Source organism: Lynx rufus, unplaced genomic scaffold (assembly GCF_022079265.1).
Source record: "Lynx rufus isolate CCGP_SWC_20201006 ecotype Redwood Valley unplaced genomic scaffold, mLynRuf1.p SCAF_2, whole genome shotgun sequence".
NCBI classification, from domain to species: Eukaryota; Metazoa; Chordata; class Mammalia; order Carnivora; family Felidae; genus Lynx; species Lynx rufus.
This window is the reverse complement of record NW_025814834.1, coordinates 158069466-158091702: the sequence shown is the minus strand read 5'-3', so window position 1 is coordinate 158091702 and position 22237 is coordinate 158069466. Positions and strand designations below refer to the sequence as shown.

Genomic DNA, 22237 nt, shown 5'->3' with positions numbered 1-22237 from the left:
TCTCTAGGCAAGAATTCTGACTCTATCTTTCAGTGGTTGTGTGGCCTTGGACAAGTTATCTAACTCTGCAGGGACCTCACATGCAAAAAGCGCATAGTGGCTAGGCCTCATAGGACTGGTCTAATGATTAAGTTTCTTTTTTTCCTTAATTTTAAAATATATAATTTTAGGGACACCTGGGTGACTCAGTCGGTTAAGCGTCCGACTTCAGCTCAGGTCATGATCTCATGGTTCGTGGGTTCGAGCCCTGCATTGGACTCTGTGCTGACAGCTCGGAGCCTGGATCCTGCTTCAGATCCTGTCTCCCTCTCTCTCTGCCCCTCCCAGCTCATTCTCTCCCTCTCCTCTCTCTCTCTCTTTCTCTCTCTCTCAAAAATAACTAAACATTTAAAAATGTTTTAAATATGTAATTTTATAATTAATAGATATTTAATTTACCTCCCCCCCTTACAAAAACTGTTGCTGAGTTGATTTCTTAAAAGTAAAGAGACATGATAAATGAAATGAAGAATATAAAGTACTAAATTCATTGTTAAGCTATGTTGGGCAGCTCATTATTGGAGAACAGGGCCTTAGAGAAAGACCAGAGCTTTGCCCCAAATTCTTTGTGTGGAAGACCTTTCTTTTTAAATCCTAGAAACCTTGTGACCATTTGAGGGCTGGTCCAGCCATGGCATCTGGGGGACAGAGGAGAGGGGGAGCTGTCTTCTGGCCCTATGGCCTCCTTCCCTAGAGGCTCAGGAGATTCCATGGTTAGATCACATAAGGGATCCTGGTCATCATCACAAGCTCTCATGAAGTTCAGTTATTTATTGCCCTTTAAAAGCCACAAATAAGAAAGACTGTCACTCATTTAAATGAGTTCTTTAACCAACAGAGCATTTTATACGGGAATAAGAATGAGAGGAGTTATTTACAGTTTCATTTTTGCTTGTTGGAAAATTTGAAATAAGTAGAAACAGTCTTCAATAGAAAACACTTCTCCTCTTTTTAGTTTAATGGTTGTTTGTTAAATTTGAGAATTCCTGAGACACTGATGCAGTATAACTGCTGCAGTATAAGCTATTGAAGCTAATTACACATTGCTCTGGATCTTCTTAAGAGATTATTTTAAGTTGATAACTTGGAGACCAGTCATTCTACCCTTTGGTCACTTAGGTCTTTAGGAAATAAACTTACACTGAGACATAGCCCATTCACTTAAGTTTATTAAATTCTGGCCATAAAAACTTTATGTTCGGTAGGTCTGTCTCCCTGGTGAGCCCAGCTGGTAGAGGAAACCAAATCTATGTCGGTTACCTACTGGGCCTCTCATGTGCAGACATCCATCTACAAGGGTCCATCCATCCCTATTCAGGGGAATCACACATAAGGACTTGCAGGGTGCCAAACTACATTGTCACTTTTGGAATCTTTGTGCCTCTTACCTTTAGGAAACTGTCTTAAAGAGGCTAATATTGTATTGACTCGATATTCTCATGCATCCATATTGTTAACCTGGCCTCTCCCAGCTAAAAGAACCAAGTCAGAAATAACCCTTCAGAAGAAACATTTTTCCAAAAATCAAAACACAGAACATTAGGGATCAACGAGTATTTCTTCCATGTAAGCTTTTCTTGAAACCCAGCAAAACAGTAGGACGTATTAAAGGTACACAAAATGTGGAATATCTAATTTTGTACATCTCATGATCAGGACATTCATTCCAAGCTATTATTTTGAAAAAAAAAAATAGGATAATTCAATAGATTTTGATTTATAGAAGTTTCACCCTACTTAAAAGTGGAGGGAAAAATGGGCTCAGGAACAATCTGCAATTAAAAAGCATGACAAATGGCATAGATGGGCAAGTGGTATTCTTTGATATTAGAAAGTAACTGTACTTGAAAATAACTTTATAATTGAATAAGGGTACATTAGGAAAATATGATTCAGAACCAATATTATAGTAATTAGATAAAGGAAGCATAAATGAAATAACTGCAGGAAGAATATTTCCATAGAGATTATAAATGAGATTCTGGTGGAGCAGAAAGGCCTTTAATTGTAATTTAGTGCGCACTATAGAATTATCAGCTCAGTGTGTTACTTCATCATATAAAAGAATATCTGATAATTTTCCCTAATAAGCACATGACAGCTCTTCATATTCCTTCATTATAGCTGATTAAGTGTAAAAACAGTAGATATTCCTTTGTTGGAAAAAGAGTTCAAATCATTTTAGAAAGACAGCACAGAGCAGTTGCATTTCTAGAGCACGTGATCCCAAAAGGCTAGGATTTAAGAAGTCTGGGGATTTTAAGTGGTACTTTAAAGAACTCTTCGCTTTAGTTTCTTTCATCCCTCACTTTGTATTCTCCCCCCTTTTCCCCATGAAACCTTTTTCTGTAGAGCCACCTCTTCTAGTATTTCTGGCTGTGGCTTATGGTCTCTACTCTAGCCCACAAAAGAAAGCCAAAATTACAGGGAGTTTCTGCCCCTGGGAGAGCCCTCTTGGTGTTTCTGACGACTCTAAAAACGTAGGGACTCCGTCTCTTCCTGGCCTTCACAAGCTCCCAGTTATTCACTGACCCAGTGTGAGTCTAGGAAACTGACCGTTGCACTGTCACAGCTACAAGGGTGAATCTCACTTGAGGCAAGGGACTTTCTTTTCCTTCTCCTTCCTCTCTCCCTTCCCCAGGGACTACCTTTGCTCTGCCCTGCCTCCTTCAGTCCTGGAAGACTGGTGCAAAGGAAAAGGATTGTTAATTCCTATCTAGGCTGGAGGCTTCACAGTTTTGTACTCACTGCCCTGATGACTGATGGTGGATCCTACACCAGAGCCAATAGCAGAGTATTACAAGGATATCAGTTTCTTCAGGGATGCTAACAACAGAACAAAAACAAAAACAAACACTGAAAGTAATGGTTGAATTATTTGCTTCATTTGCTCCAATCTAGCAACCAAGAGAGGAGGAAGGTGTCTCGATCTATCTATCAACACATCACGCTAAATACTTTTTATGGTGTTCTCTCATTTCGTCCTCAGAATAGCCCAGGAAGATAGAGCTTCCCAGGCCTGCTCTATAGATGGGAAATCAGGGCTCAGAGATAAGCAGTAAGCTGCTTCAGGTCATTCAGCTGGTCAGTGATAAAAACAGCCATTCACACTCATGGTATTCCCATCTTTAGGAGCTTTTAAAATGTACTTCCTGGGCTATTCCTGGGTCAGGATATAATGGAATGGAAAGTTAAAATGAGCAAAGGGATTAAGAACCACAAAGGGGAAGCCATGAACTCAGGAATGACTATATCACTCATTCCTGTCAGGTATTTGACAAAACAAAGGACTCCTTAATATGCCTTTTTTTTTTTTTTTTGGTCCATATGTGAAATGGAAATAATGCAAACTGATTAACAAATGTCTTCCTTCTCAAAGAGGAATGCTACACAGCGCAAGTAGAAAAGCTTTTCAGCAACTCTGTTATTCACATCACATATGGTGCTATGGCCGGGCAAAGTCAGACAGTCTGACCTTGGGGATAAGGTGTTTGAAACTGGCTAATGAGGCATGCCATAAGCACTGGAAAAAAAAAAAGCAAAAGCAGTAACCCCCTAAGAATTGAAATTAATATCCACAGCAGCATAGCATGGTAGACCGAGTCATTCTCACAGGGTCAAATTAGACCTTGATGTTATGTCTCCACAGTTATCCTTAGGCTTGGCACGTGGCTAGAGCTCAGTACATATGTTTGAATGGGCAAATGAATGAATTTAGGAACACCAAGATTCATTCCTTAAGTTTTGTCAGTTCGGTCTTTTAAGAAAAAACTTTCAGAGGGATCTGAATGTTCTGAGGTAAAATAAAGCAAATGCTCAATTAAGCATAAGCATTCCTGCAGTCCTTTTCCTCTGGTAATTAGCCCCTTCCCAAATGAATATACTCTTCCTATGGAAAGACATTCAGTCAAGATGTCAATGTTAATTAGTCTAATTGAAGGCAAGCTTTTACCTAAGATTGTTTGATCGATCAGTAGGTATCAATCAATAGATAGATACATCTATGTGTTTATACATATTTAATAAGCTCTTCATTATTTAGGCCTGCTTGGGGAATAAGGAATATTTCCAATTAGTCAAGTATTGTAGTTAATAAAGACAGAGTTGACACATGGGGATTGTCATCTTACAAGAAATTGAGTTGTGGTCGTGTGCACTTAAACACTGAAACACTGATCATCATCTTTGATGATGAAGAAGTTGCTTGAGCATCCTTTAGTGTCATAATCCACCATGGTGGAACATGCATATCATTTATCACTCTACCATGGAGTATGATGCTGTTGGTAAGAGATTTCTATCAGATAAAGTGTCAGCTATTTGCCAAATGGATAGAGAGAGAGAGAGGGTGTGTTAATCATCAGCCTTGCTCCAGAAAGGATTTAAGATGGTAATGGTTATAATGATTACTTTACCAGCTTGCAGACTTAATTGTTGTTCCTTCCAGGAAGATCTCAAACACTTGGCTCAGCACTGGCTGGTTCACAATGACAATTGCACTGGAGCTCTGTGACAGGATCAATGTTTATGGCATGGTGCCCCCAGACTTCTGCAGGTAGGATTTATTCTGCAAGTGTAATTCATCAGCAGTGTTGTTGCAGGATTTATAAATATCTGATTCCAAATATCAACCATGAAACATGTCTAACTGTCTTCTTGAAGCAATTAATTAACATGTCCCAAGTTCTGGTTCTAGAAACAACAAACAGCATTTAATTATGTGATATAAAATATTGAAAGTTTTTGTTTGTACTGCTGGAGAATTAATCCATCTTGTGGGCTTCTTTTATCCTCTGAATATTTATTAACCAAAAGTAATGCAACAATTGGCATAATATTAATGATGAGCAAGCATTAAGAAATATTAGTTTTATTCTCATTTTGAAAGAATGTGGTAATTTTTAATGAATTAAGGAGGGCAATTTCTTCAACGGCAAGGCCTGTTTTCTAAAATTAAAATACTGCTCTGAGTCTCTTTTCCTCTTCACATCAGTAGCCTTGATTTGTGCTTCTAAGGCCAAAAGCACAGATAGAATTACTTTGGTGTACCACTTTAAAGGGAACATACACACATCTTTGTTGCTACCTTAGGTTCCCACATGCCCAGCCAGAGTTTGGTGTGTACTAACAGATGCACTGAGAAATACTCAGGGCCTGATTTGTGGAAGCCCAGTTGAAAATTCACTGTAATTTAAAGTAGCAATGTGGGTACCTTCAGAAAGCATTCTGCTCTCCAGGAATACCTGGTGACCTGCAACCTGATCTTCACATGGCAAAATCTGGGGTGAGGGCATTTTAAACTCGTTCCTTAAAATTCACGCTTGCTTATATCTTCATGTGTTTTAAACCTAACACCTTCTCGAAGGCCATGGGCCTTTACACAAAATCTGCAATTTGGACGTTGGATGCAAGGATGTGAGTACTTAATCATGCTGTTTTTCCACTTTGCAACTTTTCTCCCACCCTCTTGAGCCCAAAGACCCAACACAGCAGCAGTACTAGTTTACATATGAGAGAAAGATTAGAAGGTTATACAGAATAGGCCTTTGATATTTGCCCAGACTCACTCGTCCCCGTGGATGGCCTGATGTGGCAAGGAAGGGTGTGCACTCTGGAGTCAGAAGGCAAGGTTCAGGACTCAACCTGGCTACTTACTAACCGAGTGTGAGCTTGAGCTGGTTGTTCAATCTCTCTGTGTCTCAGTTTCCTCCTCATTAGAAGTGGACATGATGATACTAATAGAGTCGGCCATGGTGTTGTAGGTAGATTAAATAAGTTAATACACATGAAGTGCTTGGACCAGCACCTATACATGGCAAGTTATCTTGGATCCCCATCCGATTCCTCATTACTGAACCCATAGCCTTGTTTCCCTGTTTAGCAATCCATGTGCAAAAAGTAGGTAAGATAGTGTAAAAAAAAAAAAGCCCAACCTCCTCAACCCAACAGGCTAACAAAGGCAGTGAGAACAGTGCTTATGGGCATGCAAAGAGCCGTCAAAGTTGATAGCTGTATGGCAGATATAATTATGGAATATTGCCATTAGGACTCCAGAGAGAAAGAGCATGAATAAATTGAAATGTTAATGACTTAGAGCATTCAAGGAAATATTCCATTTATTATAGAAAACAAATGAAAGGCAAGTTAACCTGCCATTTCTCTTACTCAGAGCTAGTTCATCATGACTGCATGATCATAGGAGGGGGACAGCTTATGGGATGCCGCTAACAAGGGAAGGGAGTGAAGATACTGTTGGTGCACCATCTGTTGCCATCGGCTCTGGCTTTCTGTTCCCCAGCCACCATCCCAAAGGTTCCACAGTTGCTTTCACAAAATGCTACCTCCAACAACTCTTCAGGAGAATCCCTGTACCCTGTACACGGTGTCCTGTCAGAGTAAGTGGAGAAGCTGGGTGTCGTGTGGCAGAGATGGTTGGGCTGCAGGGAGTGTCCTGCTCAGTGAGAATTCCTGTTAGGATAGCTAAGCAGGGAAGAGCCGGGGCAGCACAGACTGACTCCCACATTCCTTTAATCTTTGCTTCCAGGACATGTTAGCTGAACCACCCAGTTCGAAACGGGGTCACCTTGAGCCTTGCTTCCCTCATCTGCAAGATGGTAATAAGAAAATGGTATTAAAAGCAAGCAGGTCATGGTGAAGGTTGAATGAGGTCATGGATGTAGAATGTCTGACACAGTGCCCAGCATACAGTGCTCAGGAAAGACTATTAAGGTTATGAATATTACTAATATATTAATACTATATTGTAAGATATATAAAATAATTATTAATGTTATCCAAAGTCCTTGAGAGTTGCCCCAAAAGGTACTAAGAATTTTGGGGGAATTCAAAGAATAAAACACAGCTCTTGCCTTCTAGAAACTTACAGTAAGCCGTATCCACACAAAAATGTTTCTTTTAAATTTTTTTTTTTCAACGTTTATTTATTTTTGGGACAGAGAGAGACAGAGCATGAACGGGGGAGGGGCAGAGAGAGAGAGGGAGACACAGAATCCGAAACAGGCTCCAGGTTCTGAGCCATCAGCCCAGAGCCTGACGCGGGGCTCGAACTCACAGACCGCGAGATCGTGACCTGGCTGAAGTCGGACGTTTAACCGACTGCGCCACCCAGGCGCCCCGTATCCACACAAAAATGTAATGAACCCAACACAGCCACTGGGAGTCAAATCACTTTTGCAAACAGTATCTACCACCAGAGAATGAAAAAGCAACTTGTAAGTCAGTCCAGCTGCTCATCTAACCATTTCCCCTTTTTGTTTTTGTTTTGAAGGAAGTTGAGAACTATATGGGCCAAGCAGGGTTCATGTGTCATGAGCTCTAGGACTTATGGAGGTCAGATATCCCAGGGTCCAGAAATGGTAGGGACAGTTCTGTGAGGTGGCAGAACTCAGGCTGGTGAGTCCGCCAGAATATAAACTCTCCGAAGGCAGAGATTTTTGTGTATTCGGTTCACTATTTGAGCCCTGGTGCACAGTCCCACATGTGTTTACCTTCCTAGCCTATAGCAGATGTGTTGTAAATATCAAGAGAATGAATAGCCCTGTCCCCTACTCTCTCCTTAGTGCTCTTGTAAAAGGGTATTTGCATGGGTGAAAAAATAACCGTTTCTGCTCCTCAGAAGCTATGGGACTTTGAGAAAGTTATTTGACCTTATTGACCTTAATGATCTTGGGCAAGTTACTTAATGACTATCCCTGAAGCCTTAGCTTCTGTATCTGTAAGATGGTGAAGACAGCCATACTTACCTTAAGGGTTTATATGATAATGCCACAAGATAATAGATGAGGAAGGTTTGGCACACCCCTGGTGTTTATTAAGCACACATTTACATGTACATTTACCAGGTGAAAGGACTCACTAATCTGCAAGCGTGGATGTCCAGCAGCACATTTTAAGGAGATGTCTAGCAGATAGTGCCCAGTTGGTGAGGAGAGCCTGGTTGCTAGAAAAGGAAGAACATATATGACCTCCTGTATGAACTGGATCCCACTTTTCTACATCATTGGGAATTGGCTTCACGTGGCCTCCAGCTCCTACAGTATGTCAACACATGAGGCTGCTCTAGTGTACCTACCCATTCTTTTTTTTTTTTTTAATTTTTTTCAAAAATGTTTTTAACATTTATTTATTTTTGAAAGCGTGCAAGCAGGGGAGGGGCAGAGGGAGAAAGAGAGAGAGAGAGAGCAAGCACAAATGGGGAAGGGGCAGAGAGAGGGAGACACAGAATCCAAAGCAGGCTCCAGGCTCAGAGCACAGAGCCTGACATGGGGCTTGAACCCACGAACTGTGAGATCATGACCTAAGCAGAAGTTGGACGCTTAATCAACTGAGCCACCCAGGTGCCCTGTACCTACCCATTCTATTGCTTCCTTAAAGTGCCCAGTTTCTCACTGGAATGAAGAGTTAGGTACATGGGGTCAGATTTCAGCAAGCAAAAAGAGAGCCAACTGCTTATTTTTGGTAAATTAACCTTTTTAGCCTTTAAGACACAACTAACATCCTCAAAAGGAGTTATTTGCTAAAACTAATCACAGAAACTTCCATTCACTCAACTGACTCGTGTTGGGTACCGAGGACATGATCTGAGATGGAAAGGACAGGGTCTCTGCCTTCAGTCTCCTGACTGTCACTTGGACACAATTCAGTCAAAAGGGACAGAGGTTCACAAGATGACTGTGGGGGAAAATACTCACTGTCTGCCTGTCAGTAGCATCTGACCCACAGGGCTTTATTCAAACATCCACCTCTGGGTCCTTGCATCCCTCCGACCCTATCAGGTAGACCAGGGGCAAGGAGCCAAGACAGAAAGAATATTGGGCACACCTGTCCCCACTCCATTAAGAGCAGACCCACTTCTATCATAAGGGCTCTTGTATAACAAAGGGTTGTGTGGCAAGTAAGAACTTTGACAACCTCTGGTCTAAGATACAATCATGCTGCTTTCCAATCTAAATCAAACTGTCACACACTTTTCAGAAGAATCTAATCATTGCCCCTTATTGCCAGGGAAACCAAGGCACAGAGAGACCAAACATAAGGCTACTTCTGCAGTCATTTCTGTCAGCCTAAGGTGGCAGTGACCCACAGGGAATGTCAGCCACTATGTGCATGGAGTGAAGGAGGGGACAGAGTGCGAGGGAGTAGGGAAATAAAGTGTACTCTGGGGGAGCAAACAACTAAGCAATCCATGAGTGACTGATTCCCAAGATAAGGGAGCGTAAGTTCGCCTGTACGTGCCTAAAGCTGCCATTTTCCATCCAGCTCTCCTGGAGGTCTGGCCTCCCTATCCCTCCCACCCAAAGGGCCTGATTTACTTCCAGGAGTCATTCATTGGCAAGAAAACTTCTAGTAGCCCCTAAACTATTAAGCATATGGACTCCTCAGGAAGAATGATAACCCTACATTCATATTTAAAACCACAAAATGGAAGGAATAGACATATAAATGGACATATAAATGGCAGATGACAGACACATTACTTAAAACCTTGTAGAATCTAACACTGGTAAAAGTCATCTGACTAGCAGGCAAACTTTTCCTCCTTAGTTTGGTGCTACAGTAGCCCCCTGGCTGCTTTCCCCAACTCCAGCCTTTCTCTTTCCTCTCCAGACACCACTGTGGCTGGATAAGCCACGTCTGACTCTGTCAGTTACACCCCTCAGCAGCTCCCCAAAGCTTTTAGAGCAGAGTTCACATTCTTAGCCTAGCACACAGCCTGTCAGGACCTGGCTTCTGCATCTGCTTCAGTCTCATCTTCTTGCCTCACTCAGACTTCTTTTTGCCATACTGAAAACTTCTAAAGGAACTCACCCTGCAGACAACGGAGGGCCTTTTGCCCTCAGTTTGGAATTTCCATCCCCGCCTTCTTAATCTGGCTGATTGCTGCTGGCTCTTTACAATAATATTAATGACTGATATTTTCCTGGACATACCATGTGCCGGCCCTGCGCTTAGTATGAATACATGCACTATTTCATTGATAATGATAATCCCATGAGATAAACATTATTATTATCGTGATTTCACATGTGCAGCTTAAAGACTGAAAACACTTGCCCAGTCATGGAGCTGGTAAGTGACAGAGCTAGGATTTGAATGCAGGTGTCCAGGGCCCCACTCCACTGTTTCACATGCAGCAGGATCTCCTCCAGGCTTTCCCTCACCTCCTGAGGCAGACCCTACCTGGGCCCCCACTGGGCTCTCCGTCACCCCTCCCCTGTCCCACCTCACGGATGCATTTGTCCATATCCTTTATTTGCCCGTAGTCTCTTCCAAGAGGAGGGGTCGTGCCTCCCCACATTGTTATTGTGTCTGGCACATAGTATGCATTCAGTATTGATTGATTCAACAAATAGAGGAAAACCTTCCTTTCCTTGGCAGTGTTTAAGAAACTGATTTTATATTGATCCCAATACTGAAAGTGCCCGGTGAATGAAAAGTATAATTAGCAAATGGCAAATTCAGATTTCAAGGGTCTTGGGAAGTCAGTGGTGGCCACCTGTTTTCATTCTGTGCCAGAGCCAGTGCTGGGCCTTCACAGAGGGACTTGGGCATCAGGCAATTAGTGTCCATCCTGCCTCTATCACTGACTCCAGGCTCATCAAGTATTCTGAAAGCTGGGGAAAATTAATGTCATGCTGCACCAGAGACAGTCTCAAAATATATTATTATATGGACAGTAGACCCTTAAGTCATGCCATATCCATATAGGAAGCCAAATCCATTCTCTCTGGATGAACTATAAATTGCAATGAAAAAAATCTTGTTATCATTGCCTTCCAAACTAAGTTATGGTGAGTATTTTTAATCTCATTTTCTACTGTAAATTATTTGCGATAATAATGGGCCAAGCATTTAAATTTTACCTAATAATCTTATTTCTGGTCATACTTAACACATTACCAAGTTTATAACTCTCTGTCACCCATCATTTCTTGAGTATTAATTAGCAGAGTAATGACTCAGAGTGATCACTGTCATGGAACTAAATTAATATCTCATCCATAATGTGAAGGACATCTCAAAGGTATCGTGAATATCAGAGAGTTGATTCTGCTAGAATTATTAGCTAGTGAACATTCATAAAGCTGCCAGTGTAACAGGGAAAGTTCCTAGTTGGCGACAGTCCACCGTGTTGAATCAGATGCTTACAGAGGACAGGTGTGGAATGGTAATGCGCCTGAGAGGTTCACATTTTATGAAGTAGACTTCAGATATATTTTTGTATTTTTTCTTAGATGCTTATCTTTGCCATGATTTCCTTCTTCCGTCTTTGCCATAATTTGACCAACTCTTAGCAGTCATGGGGTATTTTCATTACTCTCTTCTCCTATGGGTCCACTGATCTAATAAGATATGTTATAGCACCCCCTGAGGTGCCTGGGTTGGGAGTGAGTGGGGGGTTCAGATGACTCACTTTGGCTCTTTGCCCTGTGAAGCACAGACAGCTGCAGGCTCTCAGTGCTCTCTGTGTTCCAGATTCACCAGTATTATTCCACTGGCTTCCAAGGTGTGCAGATGTTTTCCTTCCAAAAGAGGCTGTAAGGACAAGAAATTGAGGCAACACAGTAAAGGTGACTCAGCAGGTCTCATAGGGATGAAGCAGATGTATAGGAAGTCCTGCTCTAGGAACATTTTCTTCTGAATGCTACATAGTGTCCCTAAAGGCCCCCAGTGCGAGCCAGTTTCAGAACACCCTGGACCCTTGACAGCTGTTGATTCGGCTCTATTCCTCAAGCATTTCCTAACTATCTACTGTATGCCAGGTACCATGCCAAGCATAGAAGTGTGTTTAGAGAGTGTCTGAGAGCTCTAGAGAGAGGCAAAGCCACCGTTCTCTCCTTGGGTCACTTGTAGCCTTGTAGATAGCTCAGCCCAAACCAACAGATCACGGTTGATCCAGATCATGCCCAGAAATGAAAGTATTTTTCCATGCCTGCTAATACGGTATAAGGTTTCCTCCAGTTGTACAGCTTAGCTTTAGAAGATTCAGAAATGGGACATTACAAACTCCTGTTACCATTAATATTAGTGAACATGATTGTAAATGAGCCCAAGGCTGGGAGGTGCTGGGAGAATGCAGCCAGGACAGAGTTGTTCCAAACCATGTTCCAATAGGAACCTGGGGTGCCCTTGGTACGGACATCCACCCGATGGAGCAGAAGTTTTTCCAAAATACAGAGCCTCACCCTTAGGAGTACAGCTTTGGTCCAAATCTGAGCCCTGAAAGTCTTCAGTTTTTCTTTTTTTTTTTTCAACGTTTTTTTTTATTTTATTTTTTATTTTATTTTTGGGACAGAGAGAGACAGAGCATGAACGAGGGAGGGGCAGAGAGAGAGGGAGACACAGAATCGGAAACAGGCTCCAGGCTCTGAGCCATCAGCCCAGAGCCTGACGCGGGGCTCGAACTCACGGACCGCGAGATCGTGACCTGGCTGAAGTCGGACGCTTAACCGACTGCGCCACCCAGGCGCCCCCAAGTCTTCAGTTTTTCTATGCATGAGTTCTGTCATCTGTAAAACGGGGGAAATAACAGTACCTCTCTCCCAGGGGCGCTGTGAGAATTAAATCACATGAAGTGCTATGCACTCTGGTTTGGGCTGAAATGGTCATATCTAGCTTCTCGCATGGCCTACGAGTGAGGCTGTGTGCTTAAAGCCAGGCACTGCACACCACCTGTGTGCCAGAGGCTCACTCAGCAAATGGAGCAGTGATACTTACCTTATACTTACTTACTTACTTGCCTGATGAAGAAGTGAAAGAGATAATGTAAGTGAAGCACCAAAGCCTAGGAGGTACTTAACTAAATCACCCATCTTCAACCTAGCTGCCTATTATAATCTCCTAAGGCACTTTTTAACGTTACTGTTTTTTAAATTTTTTGTTCTGAAAAAGTTTTAAATGTACCAAAAAAGTTGCAGTCATAGCACAGAGAATTCTTGCATACCCTTCGCCCAGCTTCCCCTAATGTTAACATTTTGCATTATTATCGATACTAAGAAATTAACACCCATACAAAACTCTTACCTGAACCTTGTTGAGATCTCACGAGTTTTCCTGCTGATGCCCTTGATCTCCTCCAGGATGGATCCCTTTGCATTTAGTTATCCTGTCTCCTCGCTCTCCCCTTATCTGTGACAGTTTTTCAGCCTTTCCTTATCTTTCATGACTTTACAGAATCTGGACATTAGTGTCGGAGGCCCCTCACTTTGAATCTGTGTGATGTTTTCTCATGATTGGATTGAGGGTATGCATTCCCAGGGAGGGTAAGTGAGAGCAGTAAGCCCTTCCCAGCGTCCCATGTCAACAGGCACATGATGTCAAAGGTCTTTTTTTTTTTTTTCCTTTCTATCTTCATGAAGGAATCAGATGTCTTATTACTGGCAATGTTCACCTTAATCACTTGGCTGAGGTGGCATCTGCTGGGTTTACTCACTGTGAAGTTATTATCTTTCCCTTTGTCATTAATAAATATCTTGGGGGAGATACTTCATGCAAATAACCTATTTCTCTTCATCTTTTTTCCCCACTAATGTTTCATTCATCTGAGCACCTTGCCTGCAACAATTATGGGGCTGTTCGAGTGGTGATTTCTCTATTCCCTCATTCTCTCTAGATTTATTAATTGGAAATCTTCTGTAAGGAAACGCTGTTTCTTCTTCCTCATTTATTTATAGATTCAGTTATTTATTGAAATCATCATGGACTCATGGACATTTATTTTATTTTATGGGTTTTATAATCCAGTACTACAATTATTTATTTTGATACTCAAACTGAAGGCACTTTTTAAAATACTCCCATGCCTGGGACCATCTCCAAATCAATTAAACCAGAACCTGTGGAGGTGGAACACAGGCAATGATATTTCTTTAAAGCTCCCTGTGTGCACTCAATGTTAGTTCTTTCACTTCCCCTCCCCTCTGCTTCCTCTGTAAAGAAACAAAAATCCTTCTGCACATGATTTTGCAGGATTTATTCCTGAGGTGGTCCTTGGAGCGCTGTTGACAAGCTGCAGCCACGTGGGGAACTGGCTCTGTGATTTTCTCAGCACTGCTTCCCGCCGCCCCCACACCTTCATCCCCAAAACAGGAACTTGGGTGCCAGAATCCTCCCTTTTACAATGGGAGCCTCCCGGTGTGGAAATTCTGCTGATATTTATTGCTGTTTTCATTTGGGTCAGGTGGAGGAAGAAAAGGCTATGGCAGCCTTTAGAAAGTCAGGTTTGAGAGAAGACCTAAGGAATTAAGACCTTCCACTGCAAAGGGCTTCCTGAATGGCACAGCGGATTGCTGCTGATGGCAGGCTTTCAATCGGGAGGGCTGTTCCTGCAGTCGCTTTGGCTCTGCCTTCTCAAGGCCCACAAAGCACTCCTCTGCCATTTGGACAGAGTTTCTAAAGTGTGGAAACAACCCTCACTTATGTGGACGCTTTTGAAATCATAATAACTAAATGTGTAAACTTAATTCTCCCTTTCGGTGATCAATATGGAGCCAGATAAGTTTTCATTCAAAGAGATGGTCTTCCTGAATAAGGAAATTGATCCCCATATAGCATCCTTTAGCTGGTTTCCAATTTCTCTGTATTTTTAGACGCCAACTCAATCTCATATTTTTGGAAACCTAATTGTTTCTTTAATCAGATTGATGCCAGTAATATGTTCAAAGTGTAGATAAATCAGGTTTAAAACCTGATTTATTTCAGAATAAAAGCTTAACCCAAAGTATGCCATGGCAGAGTGAATTTGGTGTGGTTCCTCATATTATGCCATACGAATCTGAGGACATTTGTCTGACAAATTTCTGGCTTTTGTTGTTTATTCTTTTCTTCGTGGTGGTCAGTTCCAACTTGAATTCTTCCTAGAGTGTATTTTCTGGACTGAAAATACTTTCTACTAAATTTTAAGGGGCTTCTGTAGTAAGTTTATAAGGGAAATCTATATTAACTAAACAGGCTTGGACCTGATGTTTCACTATAGAATGCAGAGATACTTCGAGATGAGCATGATAGAGATGCAGAGCATTAATTCAGAATAGCATCCAACCCAGGATGAGGAACGTTTAAACACTGCATGACAAAAATAAATCTCACTTCCTGGAAGAACTTTAACCTCAGAGGAGAGGCAGCTCAAAAGGTTTATTGTTGTCAGAGCCACGAACTTGACACCCCTCTTGATAAAAGACTTCGATCCCTGACCTCAGTAAAGTTGCTACTCTAGAAGCTATTTGTGTATTGATCTCCTCTGAAGAAAACAAATAGGTGTCTAGCAGGATGAACACCTCTGGGAAACAAAGTTAGAGTAGAGTCCGAGTTACTGGAGTGGGGACCCCAAGGCTCCAGGCATGGAAATGTGGTTTGCCTGGGCCTTTTAAGAGAAACACTAAGCTCTGCAACAAAGCCAATTGGTGAATGTAGCTCAAGATAGAAAGGTTTACCCTGCTGGGATATCTTGACTAATTTTATCATCTAGACTTCAAGACTGCAGAGGTAGAGTGGACTAGACTAGAATGGAAACCAGTCTGAGGTCAGGGCTCTTTGGGGGTTAGATGTGTTAGTAACCTACAACAGGGCACCCAACCACCCCCACATGTTCATCCTTTGCCCACTGCCTTGAGGAAATGAGCCAGTGTTTCTCATTTGGAGCGAAATAGGGATAGAGACACAGAAAAAATATTGGGCATTTTTTCAATGCAAGGATTAAGGATTTAGAATTTCTGGATTTGAGTCCATCGTCTACCTAGAGAAACAAGAGGAAAGTTGTGGCATCGTGCTTGCTGTCTTTCAAACTAGGATCATCAACTTTCCATGTTGGAGGAGAAGTTGTCTTTAGAGGTTTGCTGTTTAGCCGCTAACTCCATATACATGTCTTTCAACACCAGAAATTCAAAAGTTATTTATTGAGCACCTACTAGGAACAAGACAAAGGCCTGCCATCATGAACAGACAATAAACAAGTATAAACAACAGCAATTCTGGAGAGTGATTAATGCTTACAGTCAATCTCACTGAAAGGGAGCAAAGGGGCAGGTGTCAGGTAATGCCTCTCTGCAGGGGATACATTTAAGTAGATGCCCAATGGTAAGAAGGAGTGAACTGGTAGGAGCACGTGACCACCATGTGACTACTCTCAAATTCAAAGGCCTCAAGGTTGAGGTTGACCAACTTGACGACCAGAAAGACCAGTATGGCTGGAGCATAGTGGGCAAGGCTGGGTTAGGAGAAGACTCTGGGGAAGAACCAACTCACTTAACACCCTATAAGCTATGCTTTTAGGATAATTAGAAGCCTCTGGAGGATTTAGCAGGGGTGGAATGGGGAAGGTGATGTGATGTGTTTTTGTTTTGTAAATAGCTGCTTATGCTATATAGACTTTACAGGGCAAGAGTAGAAGTAGGAACTTTTAGTAATACGTAATTTCTAAATCCCCAAAACCTGGGGGTACCTGGGTGGCTCACTCGGTTAAGCATCCGACTTCAGCTCAGGCCATGATCTCACAGTTAATGGGTTTGAGCCCCCTGTTGGGCTCTGTGCTGACAGCTCAGAGCCTGGAGCCTGCTTCAGATTCTGTGTCTCCTGCTCTCTCTGCCTTCCCCTGCTTGTGTTCTCCCTCTCTCAAAAATAAATAAACATTAAAATAATTTTTAATACCCAAAACCTGAAGGTCCTATGGTATACTTTTACTCTCTCTGTTTGATAACGACGGTCAGCACATTTATTTCACAACCCCAAAACCTCTCCACTTGCTTACTGTGTACATCTCAGAAAAACTATTCATTGAAATTTATTTAACTTGGAAATATGAGTTGTGCTTATCAGCTTAATCAGCCAAAGGAATTTTTTCCCCTCTGTTCAGCTATCTCATTTTCCTCCTACAGGGACCCCAATCACCCTTCAGTACCTTATCACTATTACGAACCTTTTGGACCTGATGAATGTACAATGTACCTCTCCCACGAGCGAGGACGGAAGGGTAGTCATCACCGCTTTATCACAGAGAAACGCGTCTTTAAGAACTGGGCACGGACATTCAACATTCACTTCTTTCAACCAAACTGGAAACCAGAATCGCTTGCTATAAATCATCCTGAGAATAAACCTGTGTTCTGAGGAATGAGTGTGCCAGACCGAAATCTGAAGTACGTACTGTATCAGACACCAGGCCACTGAACTTTCTGAGCCACTAGACACAAAAGAGGGACAAAACTGCGAGCAGGAAACTCCTCCAGAAGCAACATGTACAGATGCCTCTGAGGCATGACTACCAAGCAGTGCAGTTGGTTTGTAAGGAGAAATTCCAGAATTAATATGTCCTAATGAGTATCATCCCTTTCAAAAGGGGTTACCTTAGGAGCTAACCACTCATTTCAATGATGCTGCCATGGCTAAAAATCATTCTGGATCTCTTAAGTATTGCCTTCAAAACTGAAACACAAGCAACTCAACAATGTTAGTTGTATTCCTTTATAGAAATACCACATCAAAAGACATTTTTCTATCAAGTTGTATCCTAACCTGATCTATAATCTTTGTCATCTGTTGGGCTCTGTGTGTGTGATTTGTAAAAAAAAAAAAAAAAAAAAAAAAAAAAAAAAAAAAAAAAAAAGCAGCCTGAAAGTATGGACATGATTTCTGAAGAGCACATCTCCACTGACTTTCATAAAACAAATGCCCAATATTTATTTACTGAGAGTTTTTTAGTGCACTCTAGGCCAGTATTTTTATAGATTATGATTATGTGGTAATTTATCCTTCTTAACTCTTTTATCCTGAATGATGGTTGGAAAACACCTAGAATAGGGTTGGCGAGTGACTGTGTTCACGATGCTCACTGTTAGCATGCCATTGGCTTGGAAATGTTGCATTGTATTTTTTGAACCCTTAGGCTTCAAGAATAGCCATGACATTTTCTAACATAAGGAAATGTTCTAAATGACAAAATTGAAAACCAAAAACTGTGTTATTACAACAAAACAATACTAACAAAAGAAACTTAAAGATAGTTGTCTTTAGTAATAGTTGATGTAGGTTACCTGACGTAAAACCCTCGTTTTCTTCTCTGACAATGATGTCCCTGTACCAGACGACCGCATACTTTTCCTTCCAAATATAACATTCTGTGAGCCTCTCGTTGACTCATTTAAGGACTTTGCACTTGGAATGATGGGGCTTCTGCAGTAGCAAAAGCCTGATTATAGGGGATCTTTTCATTCCCCTGCTATCTATCTCCCTCTGTGGTTAAAAACATAACTTCCTTCCTGGTCCCCATTGGCTACAAACTGCCCCCCTGCTTTTCTGGTGTTTCTTGCACCACAAAAAAAAAGGAAAAAGGAAAAAACTGAGAAAGACAGAGAACTGTGATGGTCCCTGGCTCCAGGAACAAGGAACTGTCTTTGAATCAGTGAGAAGATAATACAAGGAGATTCCCTAGCATACGACTCATTTATCCTGTGAACTCTTCAGATTCACTCATTGCAAGTCTTACATACACTATATTCACAGCCATTCCCTGGTCTGGAGGAGTATGAAGGACTTATTTTATTCAGGGCCAAGATATCAGTTACTAGGAAAGATCTTCGTTTAAGCTGGTGATATTCTTCAAAAATAGTCTTTTCAAAAAATATACCAGTGTTTTCTTTACACATGACTTAGAAGGCATTAGCTTTTCCGATGTTAGATTTGAAGGCACCAGCAAGTATTATATATGGACTGAGAGTGTTTTACAGAACATGACCTGACCTGTGATTAAAGAAGGTTTCTCACATTGCCACTTCCTTTCCCTTTCCTTAATTACTGCTAAGATTCCATTCCCTTGCACTAACTAGTACTATTAATTATATGGAGTGCTGTGCTTGAGATGCAGACATAGTCCAGATATTTATACAGCAGAAACAAAGTTGGTATTATTGTGGTCTAGCTTGAGCTGTTAAAAGCCAGTACAATTGAAATGTATGTGTTCTTTAAATTTTCTCATCACTTTTAAAGAGACTGTAGAATTTTATTCCAGCACAGCCTTCTGCAGCATGGACTCTAAACACACGATACTTTGTGAACATATGAAAAAGAGCATGAATTTCATGATTGATTTATAGGCCACCTTTACCATCGCTTGAAGACATTATGTTGTTCAGATGTAAGTGGGCTCCTTTAACAAGTTTTATTTTTATGGAAATTTGGAAAGGCATACTTGGGACATGTGAAGATATAGCTGTATTACCTACTCTAATAATATCTCAAATGCCTGTGTTATCTTTAGGTTTTAGGATTTGTTTTTTGGGGTTTTTTTTGTTTGTTTTTTAAAGACCATCTGATAACTCCCATCTTTTTTGCAACTTCTTCCTCCCAAATACTCAAAAGAGTGAAAAGCAACCAAATTCTGAAATTCCTGGCTTCACTGGGGCAATAGCTTAAATCTAAACGTAGCTAAGATATGTATGTGGATTTATATTTTTAAAAATATGGCATAAATAAGTACAAGAATTATCACATGGGCAGTGGTTTTTATTATAGCATTTAAAGAAAATGCCTAGAACTCTGATAGATTGTGCTGATGGTCCTGACTGTGGGCAATTGAATTCTTATCTTGCCAGTGTCGTTTAGTGACTATGGGTCTCAACACCATTCAGCACCATTAAACATCAGCTCTGATATAAAGGATGACTACAGAACCATGTTTACAGACCTCAGTGATTTCAATATCCATTTGTGTTGGAAGCCTTAGTCAGACTCGTTATGTTACACACCTTTTTCTTCTTTCCCAACTGTGTCATCAGCTACCTCCTAGCTTTTAAGACCACAATAATACAAAGCCACAGCTGGCCGATCCATGGCGTCTGTTATCTCAATGCAAGAACATTTGGCAGAGGCCATTACAATAGATAGCCATTATGGGCAAAGATACAGGAATTCACAAACAAAATCAATCACTTCAAATGGCCCATAAAAAGAGGAATCTTACATTTAATATTCTACAGTAAATATTCACCCAAGAAAGCGTACATTAAAAGAACATTAGGAGGTAAATATTCAGTGTGCTGCATGGGGACTTTGCTGTGTGATTTCCATTATGGTTAATGGGTGTTTGGTAACTAAGTCCCTGTGCTTCACTAACCCTGGTATGTGCTAACCTAAGGGCTAGACATAAAACCAGAGCGATTCGGGAATTTCCAAGGTCCTAAGACTTCAGAGTGAGAGCTTTTCTTCAAAAAATAAATGAAAGCAAAACACAAAATACTGCACCTGAAAGAGAAATTTGTGTGTGGTCTCTTGGAATCCTTAAATTACTGCCAGGTATGTGTATGTGTATCAGATTCCAAACAATGCCTCTCAAGACAGATTACCTTTGTTTGCTGAAATAGTCTCCATTACTGATCTATTTTAATTACATTAAAATTGAAGGATATAACCTCATTCTGAAATAAGAACTCACCTCAAAAGTTAAAATTACTGACTTGGAAGCTAAATGAATGGTAGGTACAAGTGAAAGGAACACATTGGAATTCGGTCAGGATTAATGCACTGTGATTTGAATACAGAGGTACCTGTTTAACACCCACACAAATATTTGCCCTTATGTAGGAGTGACCTCATTTTGGAAATATACTCTGAATTCCACTGGAGTGAAGATTCAGAGTATTACATAGATTTACGTTGAGATCCCTATGCTCTCTACAGTGTTAGGAGGTGATCTTCTAACATATGTCATATGTCATACCTGATCCAGTGATTCCTTCCATCCTCCCTGCTTCTCTCTTGAACCTCAGTTCCATCTTTCTGCTGTCATTCTCTCCTGATTGTCTTCTTTTGTTTACACTGGGCTCTTAAGCCAGCAGTCTTTGGAGGCTGTTAAGGTATTCCTTGTAGGTTTTAAACTAGAGACCTACTTGGGGACCAGATTCAGGGTAGGCCCTGCCAGGCAATGACCATAGCAGGTGGGATGACTACATCTGGCTATGGGACTGGGTACTTCAGAAGTACCATCCTGGTTTCCCCCAGGCTGGAGGAAGTAGGGAGGGGAGAAGTTTCAGGACAGATTTTCTGTGCTAAAACTAGGACAAGTCCCAGGCAAACTGGGACAGTGGGTCACCTTATCAGAAGGCCACCTCAAAGAGTACTATAATACTTAGGCCTTGGGGGGAAAAGTGAATCCGCTACCTAGGTTCTAGGACATCCAGAAAATACTTTGGAGTGGAAAGAGATGAGAGAGGGTCTATAGGCTTAAAAAATGAGCAGGAGGAAGCCCTCTATTCTAGCCCACTCATCCCTACCTACTCAGGGTATTGAGCCGCCATAGAAAAGCAAAAAAAGGCTGTGATTGTGTTTGTTTTTACTCAGTGCCCTAATATTATATGCTACCTTGAATTGTCCTTGTCTCTTTATGTATGTGTCCTGTTAGTCTCTTTAGATTGTAAGCTCTTTGAGAGCAGGGACTGTTTTTCCTTTGTCTTTGTAGCCCCCTGCCTAGTACAGTGCCTTGCACCCAGTAGGCGCTCAATAAATGTCTGTTGTTGATGATGACCTCTTAATGGTGGCCCATTGGATTGGTAATTGGTATATATTCTTCCATTTGAGAAGTATAGGAGACAGAAAAAGTGATGAAGTAGTTAAATTTTAAGTGAGTTTTTACAGGGTCAGTCCTCAAACCTATAACATTTTTAATCAACAGAACTGACCTAGATTTGGGTAGGATAATGTAGCTGAATTCATTAGGTTTGTTAATGTTGGCTGTACTGAACACACAGACAAAGTGAAGTTCAGCAAGCTTTGTGTTCTCACTGTTAGCAAGCTGCTCTTAGCACACATTAAATTTAATATTGACAAATGCTATATCATACATAAAAAGCTGGAGAGGCAGCCTGGGCTCTAACTTCTCTGGTTCAACTACAAAAAGGAGGCTAAAATGAGATGAGTTACAGCCTGCGTTAAACTTGACAGCTTCCTAAAGCTGCTGGGAATCCAACTGGTGATTTCTGAGACTCTATAACAATTAAGTGTACATTTATCTTAAAATCAAAATGAAACAAACAAAGAACTCCAAAAACCCTTTTGCTTCCATGAAGCAGATCCCAAATGTTTTTATCCCTACCAGAATGTGAGGAGAGAAGAGAACTCTTGAGAGAAGGTGCCCCAGCGGGAGCAGCCCAGTCGCCATCTTGAGTCACCACCTGGCCAGCATCTGGTGTCC

The 22237-nt window shown here is 41.4% G+C and overlaps 1 protein-coding gene across 2 annotated transcripts in view; it reads left to right on the top strand.

Annotated features, from left to right (window-relative positions):
• The window catches only part of ST6GALNAC5 (ST6 N-acetylgalactosaminide alpha-2,6-sialyltransferase 5), a 170060-nt gene extending 152897 nt beyond the window's left edge, over positions 1-17163 (top strand). Inside the window, exons 4-5 of one of the 2 annotated variants that reach the window (XM_047085354.1) lie at positions 4487-4594; positions 16932-17163. In XM_047085354.1, the coding sequence (XP_046941310.1) occupies positions 4487-4594; positions 16932-17163 (340 nt within the window). Of the gene's footprint in view, positions 1-4486; positions 4595-16931 lie in introns of those variants that run through there. The other variant, XM_047085356.1, reaches the window with a different exon arrangement.
• Positions 17164-22237: the final 5074 nt, after the last annotated feature.